The sequence below is a fragment of the Cannabis sativa genome, chromosome 6 (assembly GCF_029168945.1).
Source record: "Cannabis sativa cultivar Pink pepper isolate KNU-18-1 chromosome 6, ASM2916894v1, whole genome shotgun sequence".
Classification (NCBI taxonomy): Eukaryota; Viridiplantae; Streptophyta; class Magnoliopsida; order Rosales; family Cannabaceae; genus Cannabis; species Cannabis sativa.
Genome location: NC_083606.1, coordinates 53,150,910 through 53,159,320, shown reverse-complemented (window position 1 = coordinate 53,159,320; position 8,411 = coordinate 53,150,910). Strand labels below are relative to the sequence as shown.

General features: G+C 37.7%; 2 protein-coding genes across 2 annotated transcripts; both read right to left on the bottom strand.

Moving 5' to 3' along the window:
* Positions 1-5,240: 5,240 nt before the first annotated feature.
* Positions 5,241-6,395, bottom strand: LOC115695274 (uncharacterized). The gene is made up of 2 exons (XM_030622351.1): positions 6,242-6,395; positions 5,241-5,845 (listed from the first exon to the last, which is right to left on the bottom strand). The coding sequence occupies exons 1-2, from the start codon at positions 6,393-6,395 to the stop codon at positions 5,241-5,243; spliced, it is 759 nt and encodes a 252-aa protein (XP_030478211.1).
* Positions 6,396-6,582: 187 nt separating this feature from the next.
* Positions 6,583-8,034, bottom strand: LOC133039294 (uncharacterized). The gene is made up of 3 exons (XM_061118155.1): positions 7,674-8,034; positions 7,168-7,463; positions 6,583-7,065 (listed from the first exon to the last, which is right to left on the bottom strand). Exons 1-3 carry the CDS (start codon positions 8,032-8,034, stop codon positions 6,583-6,585), a joined length of 1,140 nt encoding a protein of 379 aa, XP_060974138.1.
* Between the last annotated feature and the right edge of the window lie 377 nt (positions 8,035-8,411).

Here is an 8,411-nt window from a genome sequence, read left to right as displayed (position 1 = left end):
ACTGCAGTTGCTTGAAACTTGGGAAAATCTGCTTCCAGGAGAGTTAAAGCTTAAAGTTGATAATGGCGAGTTAGTGTCGGTCAAAGCTAGAGGAAAAGCCCGCATCAAGTTTCAACAAAGATTTTTAATTTTAGAAAATGTTTTATTTATTCCAAACTTTAGTAGAAACTTGATTAGTGTCTCTTGTTTGCAAACACAATCTTATATATTAAATTTTTTGAGTACAAATTGTTTAATTTCTCGTAATTTATTTCAAATATGTGTTGCTACCATGGAACAAGGGCTTTATGTTTTAAGACCGAATACACAAATCTCACTAAATAGTGAACTTTTCAATGTAGCTAAACCTAGAAACCTCAAAAGAAAAGAGATTGATAATGATGATCAAACTTATCTGTGGCATTTACGTTTAGGTCATATAGGCTTTGATAGACTCAATAGGCTAACCAAAGGCGGTCTATTGAAAAATGTCGTCTTAGGCGAACTGCCAGTAAAGTCCTGCCTAGAAGGAAAAATGACTAAACGTTCTTTCTCTGCAAAGGGAGAGCGTGCCAAAATCCCCCTAGGGTTAGTGCATTCCGATGTGTGCGGACCTTTGAATGTAAAAGCCCGAGGTGGTTATGAGTATTTTGTCACTTTCATTGACGATTTCCCTAGATATAGTTTTCTCTACCTAATGCAAAAGAAATCTGAAACGTTTGAAAAGTTTCAGAAGTTTCATGCTTTGGCTCAAAACCAATTAGGTAAATCATTAAAGATCTTGTGAACTGATAGGGTGGAGAATATATGGATATGCAGTTCAAAGATCATTTAATTGAACTTGGAATTGAATCCCAATACACTGCCCCAAGCACTCCACAACAAAATGGAGTTGCAGAAAGAAGAAATCGCACTCTTTTGGAAATGGTTAGGTCTATGCTGAGTTATTCAACTCTGTCTACGTCCTTCTGGGGATTGCTATACAGATGGCAAATGACATTTTAAATGTTGTTCCATCTAAAGCAGTCCCTAAGACACCCGTCGAACTTTGGAATGGTCGTACACCTAGTTTACGCCACTACAGAATTTGGGGGTGCCTTGCTCATGTCTTAAGAAAGAAAGAAGGCAAACTTGAATCACATACCGAAGTATGCATGTTTGTCGGAAATTCTAAAGAGACTAGGGGTGGACTATTTTATAGTCACAAGGATAACAAAGTGTTGGTTTCTACAAATGCTACTTTCCTTGAAGAGAACTATATTAAAGACAACAAACCGAAAAGTAAAGTTGCTCTAGAGGAATTGCTTTCAGATATAAGTCCTTCCAATGTTCCGTCCTCTTCCACTCGTGAAGAAGACAATCCCACTCCCTCAGTCGAACCAATTGAGAAATCTACTACTAAAGTTTCTGTTCAGAAGATCACCGCTTCTCGTCGTAGTGGGAGGGTTTCAACAAAACCAGCTCGTTATGGCTTGGATGGTGAAATCGATATGGTCGTTGGTGACGATATTGAAGACGATCCATTAACCTATAAACAGGCAATGGCTAGTCCGCAACGGAAACGATGGTCGGCCGACATGGATTCAGAAATGGATTCCATGAAAAAGAACAAAGTCTGGGAATATGTAGACGCACCTGACGACTATCATCCGATAGGATGCAAGTGGGTTTACAAGAAGAAAAGAGGAGCTGGAGGCGAAGTCGAAACTTTTAAAGCTAGACTTGTAGCCAAGGGTTATACCCAAAGAGAAGGTGTGGACTATGCGGAAACTTTTAGTCGCCATGCCCAAATCCATCCGAATTCTTCTCTCCATAGCTGCTGCTTTCGATTATGAAATCTGGCAAATGGATGTCAAGACTGCCTTCCTTAATGGGGTACTTGAAGAAACACCCTATATGGAGCAACCAGAAGGCTATGTTCTTCCAGGGCAGGAAAAGAAAGTTTGTAAATTAAATAGGTCTATCTATGGACTTAAGCAAGCTTCTCGCTCATGGAACAAAAGGTTTGATGAAATCATCAAGACCTACGGCTTTCTTTAGAATGAAGATGAACCTTGTGTTTACCAACTCAAGGAAGACCAAGTAGTAGTAATCCTGGTCCTTTATGTTGATGACATTTTGATTATTGGAAACAATGTCAAGAAAATGACTCACATCAAGGAATGGCTCAACACTCAATTCGATATGAAAGATTTGGGTGAAGCAGCCTATGTTCTTGGTATTCAGATTATCAGAAACTGGAAGAACAGATCTCTTACTCACTCTCAAACAACCTACATTGACAAAGTTTTAGAGAGATTCTCCATGAACAACACCAATGGGGCAAACATGCCTTCTAGACATGGTATTCGTCTATCTAAGGAACAGTCTCCGACTGATCCTCAAGAGATAGAGGACATGGCGAAAATTCCCTATGCTTCTGCAGTTGGAAGTCTAATGTATGCAATGTTATGCACTAGACCTGACATCTGCTATGCAGTGGGAATCGTGAGCAGGTATCAGTCTAATCCAAGACAGGAACATTGGAATGCAGTTAAGTATATTCTGAAATACTTAAAGAGTACAAGGAATCTTGTGTTAGACTACAAGGGTGGTGCTTTAAATCCCATAGGCTACACTGATTCAGATTTCCAGGCAAGTCTTGAGGACACGAAATCTACATTCGGGATGGTGTTTACTCTTGGGGGTGGAGCAGTGGTTTGGAGAAGTGCAAAACAAACCGCGATATCGGACTCGACTATGGAAGCTGAATACATAGCTGCAGCCAAAGCTGATAAAGAACTTGTCTGGCTAAGAAAGTTTTTCACCAGCATCGGTGTCGTCCCTGGAATGGAAAAGCCTCTGGTCCTACTTTGTGATAATAATGGAGCGATAGCTAACAGTAAAGAACGTCGAAGCCACAAGAGAAGCAAACATATTGAGAGGAAGTATCACATTATCAGAGAATACGCGGTAAGAGGGGATGTACCAGTTGAGAAAGTTGACACAGAGAACAACCTAGCTGATCCATTTACCAAAGTCTTGGTCGTGACAGCATTTGAAAAGCACCGTCAGAATTTAGGATTAATTGATATGTACTGATTAGTTTTATATTAGTGCAAGTGGGAGTTTGTTGGGTTTTATGCCCTAAATAAAACTCCATTTCAAAGTAATCTATTTTATTCAACATCAATAAAGAAACAGAAGTATTTTTCATTCATTTGTGTATGTTTTGGTTCACTTTATCAATTGCTTGTCTATTTGATTTATAAATTCATCTGAAACCCTTTCCACATACTTGATCCTGTTTATTGTGTTGTCAACACTTTGGAAAGTAAACATGACTATGTGAATAAAGTTTCCTAGATTTATCAGACACAGGGTTTTACTGATATGATAATCTAAAACAAGAGTTTACTTGCATTTAGAGAGATGCTATGTTCTTTCCAGAACATTGGTTAAAGTAAAGCTCAGATTGGATGCATGGAGTATGCATCGGAAGGGACCGATATTGAACTTTGACTTAGATTTATTAAAGTTACCGTAAAATCTATTCAAGTCAATATCGCCTAGTTGATCCTAGATCAAATGATCTTAATCCTGTTATGATTAGGCTCAATCTCAGGAGGCTATTCATGTTCTTTGATTTGTTAGTTAAGCCTACTTTTAGGTCAGGGTGATACGTACATTTTGGGAACACGGTAGTGCAATTGAGTGGGAGCGCTAACATGAACATGGAATCTATAGCTTCTATCTGGCGAATAGTAAGCAAAGGATGATCTCCTTCGAGCTTGACCAAACGAAAATAAATGGTGGAGTACTCATTTCACATAAGCTGAAATATCATTTATACGGGGTCAAGTGTTTTAAGGATAAAATACATAGTAGGGTGTAACGGTAATCTAATCCCTTTACAGTGTAGATCATTCATATAGAGGATCATTGATCAAATTATCATTATAACAATGGATAACTAATGATGTGTCTATATGGTGGAACATATAGAGCATTCTATATACTGAGAGTGCAATTCTAAGTTCTATGCGTGGATTCAACGAAGAATTAATAAGTTAGTGAATTTAAGTAATAAATTCTTGATCTACTTATTGGAAGCTTGGTTAAATAGACCCATGGTCCCCCCACTAGTTGAGATAATGTTGCTTGTAAGACTCATGTAATTGGTTTTGATTAATCAATTATAATTCTCAAATTAGACTATGTCTATTTGTGAATTTTTCACTAAGTAAGGGCGAAATTATAAAGAAAGAGTTTTTAGGGGCATATTTGTAATTATGATAATTTGTATGGTTCAATTAATAAATATGATAAATGACAATATTATGTAATAATTATTTATAGTTATTAAATAGTTAGAATTGGCATTTAAATGGTTGAATTAGAAAATTGGCGTTTTTGAGAAAATCAGATGCAAAAGTGATAAAACTGCAAAATTACAAAAAGTGAGGCCCAAATCCAATCAACCATGGCCGACCACTTTTATAGGGATTATCCTCTGATATTTTCATTATTTTAATGCCAAATAATTCAAACCTAACCCTAGTGGAATGCTATAAATAGGTAGTGAAGGCTTCAGAAAATAATACACTTTTCATTCAGAAAAAACTGAGCCTCTCTCTCTCTACCTTGGCCGACCACTCCCTCTCTCTCTTCTTCCTTAAGATTTCGAAACACATAGTGATTAGAGTAGTGCCCACACACAGCAAGTGATACCTCAATCATAGTGAGGAAGATCGTGAAGAAAGACTTTCAGCAAGAAGGAGTTTCAGCATTAAAGAATCAGAGAGAGAGATCCAGGTTCAGATCTTGATAATACTCTGCTACAGAAAGGATACAAGGGTTAGAGATTTGAACGGAAGGAGTCATTTAAATCCTCTGCACCCAATGTAAGGTTTCCTAAACTTTATATGTGTTTATTTCATCGTTTTAGAAAGTTCATATTTAGGGTGTTAATCAACATACTTGTGAGTAGATCTAAGATCCTGGTAAAATAATTTCCAACAGTTATTTGTAATTGCCCAAACGTATTTACACATAGCTGCTTTGTTCCACTCTTCAACTCTTTTGATACCTAAACCGCCATCTGATTTTAGAGTGCAAACAGTGTCCCAATTAATTGCTCCACCCCCTGAAACAAAGACTGCCCTTTCCAAAGAAAAGCTCTGCAAATTGCTTCAATGCCTCTAATTATTTTCTTTGGAAGGAGGAGTATTTGGCTCCAATAAGCTTGAATCGCCATTAAAACCGAGTTGATCAAAACTATTCTACCTGCAAAAGGACAAGTTCCTCGAACTCCAACACCTAATTCTGGCAGTCATCTTCTCTATCAGTATCTCACTGTCTCTTCCAGATTTTTTCTTTGCATTGATAGGTATTCCCAAGTAAGTAAAAGGAAAATTTTGATTTGAAAAACTCGAAATTTTTAGCAGTCTTTCAACTACAGCTGGTTCCATATTGCTGCAGTATATTGCAGTCTTTGAGGGGTTTGGCTGTAGTCTAAAGGTGACAGAAACAAGCTTCAGAGCTTGTAGTAAGTACCTGACACTTCTCTCATCCCCTTTGCTGAATAATATTACATCATCTGCAATAGCAAGGTGGTTCCATTTCAGCTCAATACATATATCATGAAAGTCATCCTTGTCCCCAATTTTTCTCATCAGTCTAGATAGATACTCCATTTCTATTACAAACAGTAATGGAGATATAGGATCGCCTTGTCTTAGGCCTCTCTTAGATTTAAAGAAACCATGGAGAGTTCCATTGAACATCAGAGAGAACCTAGGAGTTGTGATACACTGCATGATCAGATTGACAAATTGATATGGAAACTGAAGTCCACGAAGCATTTCCTTTATAAATTGCCATTCCACTGTATCATATGCCTTTTAGATATCCAACTTAATCACACATCCTGGTTTGTTGGATTTCCTCCCATAATGTCTGATTAGATCTTGGCAGATCACAATATTGTGCCCAATAAATCTGCCTTTAATGAAGCCTCCTTGTGAATGAGAAATAATATTAGGTAAAACCAATTTGATTCTAGAACTCAAAAGCTTAGTTGCAATTTTATAAATGACATTGCAACAAGCAATAGGTCTAAAATCTTTAATAGTTTTGGGACAGTTTACCTTGGGAACCAGTGTAATCACAACTGAGTTGATTTCCTTAAGAATCTTGCCATTCTCAAGGAAAGAAGCTACAGCTTGGAAAATAGAGTCCCCAATGGTTTCCTAGTTATCCTGGAAAAAATAACTAGAGTAACCATCTGGCCCAAGAGACTTTGATCCAGGGATGTCAAAAACACCCTTCTTCACCTCCTCTATTGTAATTTTCCTCACAAGCAGCTCTGAGTGTTCTTGTGATACCATAGGGCCCCTCCTCAAAATGCCTTTGACCACTGACTTCCTACTCTCCATTTTAGTTCCCAAAAAACTTTTATAATAATCTAAAAAAAGACTCTTGCACCAGAATTGGGTCATTAACTCTTTCTCCATTTTGTTGCTCTATGGAAAAGATCCTATTTTTCCTCAATCTTTGTTTTATGCTAGCATGAAACAAGGTTGTGTTGTTATCTCCATCATGTATCCATACCATTTTTGCTTTTTATCTCAGAAAAGAAACATAATCTTGCTGAACCTTTACATATCTTTCCCAAGCCACCTTCTCTTCATTATGCAGCTCAAAATCCAAAGGATTTTGCTGTAATCTAGTCTGAATGTTGTCTAAGTTAGCTTTAGCCATAGCTGTAAAAGCCTGTAAGTCCATATATCCCTCCTTGTTAATGTCCTTCAGAACCGCTTTGAATAATTTCATTCTCGAGACCACCTGGAACATTTTTGAACCCCCTATAGATTGCTTCCATATCTCTTCCAACCTCCTATCATATTTAGAATGAGATTTCCACATTCTAAAGTATTTAAAGGGTTTGATTCCACCATTCAAATGGGGATACAAAGTAAGAACCTTAGGAGAATGGTCAAATAATTCTTCATTAAGAAATGTAGCCTCGGCATTCTCATAAGCATTTAGCCATGACTGGTTAGCTAAGATCCTATCAATCTTAAAGTAGATTCGATCTTCCCCATGCTGTTTATTTGACCATGTAAAGAAGTTCCCACTAAATTTCACATCCTCCAACTAGCACTGATTCACACAATTGAGAAAATGATCATTCGGATTGCTTTTAACCCTGTGTCCAATTCTCTCTTCCTTGGAGAGAATCTCATTAAAGTCTCCCATTAGACACCACTTCCCAATTGGAGCCAACTCACACACATCTCTCCACAGTTCTCTTCTCTCAATTCGGCTATTTGAAGCATAAACTACAGTCAAATAGCTATCAAAAATACCATCAGCAGTCACAATTCTTAGATGCATAACTTGACTTGTGCATCTAATAATATCCACTATGAATCTCAAAAGATTCCAAGCTATAACAATCTTTCTTCCCGCATGCCAAGCAATGTTGGAAGAGAAACACCATCCTGCAAACACATTAGAGTACAAGTTCCCAAGTTTAGGAGCCTTGACTCTTGTCTCAAGGAGACCAACAAAATCCACTTTTTGAAGACTAATAAATTACTTAACCAGTCCTTGTTTTTGTGGATTGTTAGCCCCTCGGACATTCCAACATAGTAGCTTATCTATTAGAAAGAGATAATTCTCCCCCCCCCCCCTCCCCCCTCTTGTATTACTCTCATTTGGCTGGTCCCTAATCATCCCCAATTCACTATCTTGCTGTTCTTCTTGCTCCAGGCCCTGAAAGGCATAATCAACCTTTAAGGTTTCTTTGGTAGCAGCAGTATCTGCAACTTTATAGCCCTTTGTCACGTCCATAAACCCACCTTCATCTATAGTCTTTTGTTTCAACCTTTTATCTTCCTTCACAACCCATTCCTGCTTTCCCTTGGTATTCTTCCTACATTTCTCGGTTGTATGGCCTAAGCCCGAACAATGACTACAACTCACAGGTTTCCATTCATATTTGACTCCCACCTGAACACTGAACCCATGTTCATTCTCAAAATCAATGAAACCTAGAAATTGTTGGTCCATCTTAGCCTCAATTAGAATTCTAGGATAATTCAATCTGTCTCTCTCCTTTGTCACTGAATCCACCACAATCGGTTTCCCTATTTGTCCCACAATCTTGAACAATAATCTTTCCCCCTAGTATTTCAGATCTAACTCTTCAAGTTGGATCCAAATTGGGACACATTTTATATCTTCTTTCTTGAAATTTACATTGGGATCCCACGGTTTCATTATCACAGGTCTTCTATTAAAGAAGATATATCCCCCATTAAGTACCTCATCCCTATCATTCATCGAGTTAAACCTGATTATGAAAATCCCAAATGATAGCAATTTCACCCTATCAATTTTATCCCTCCATACTCTCTTAGCAAACTGTAACACCCTAACTAACATAG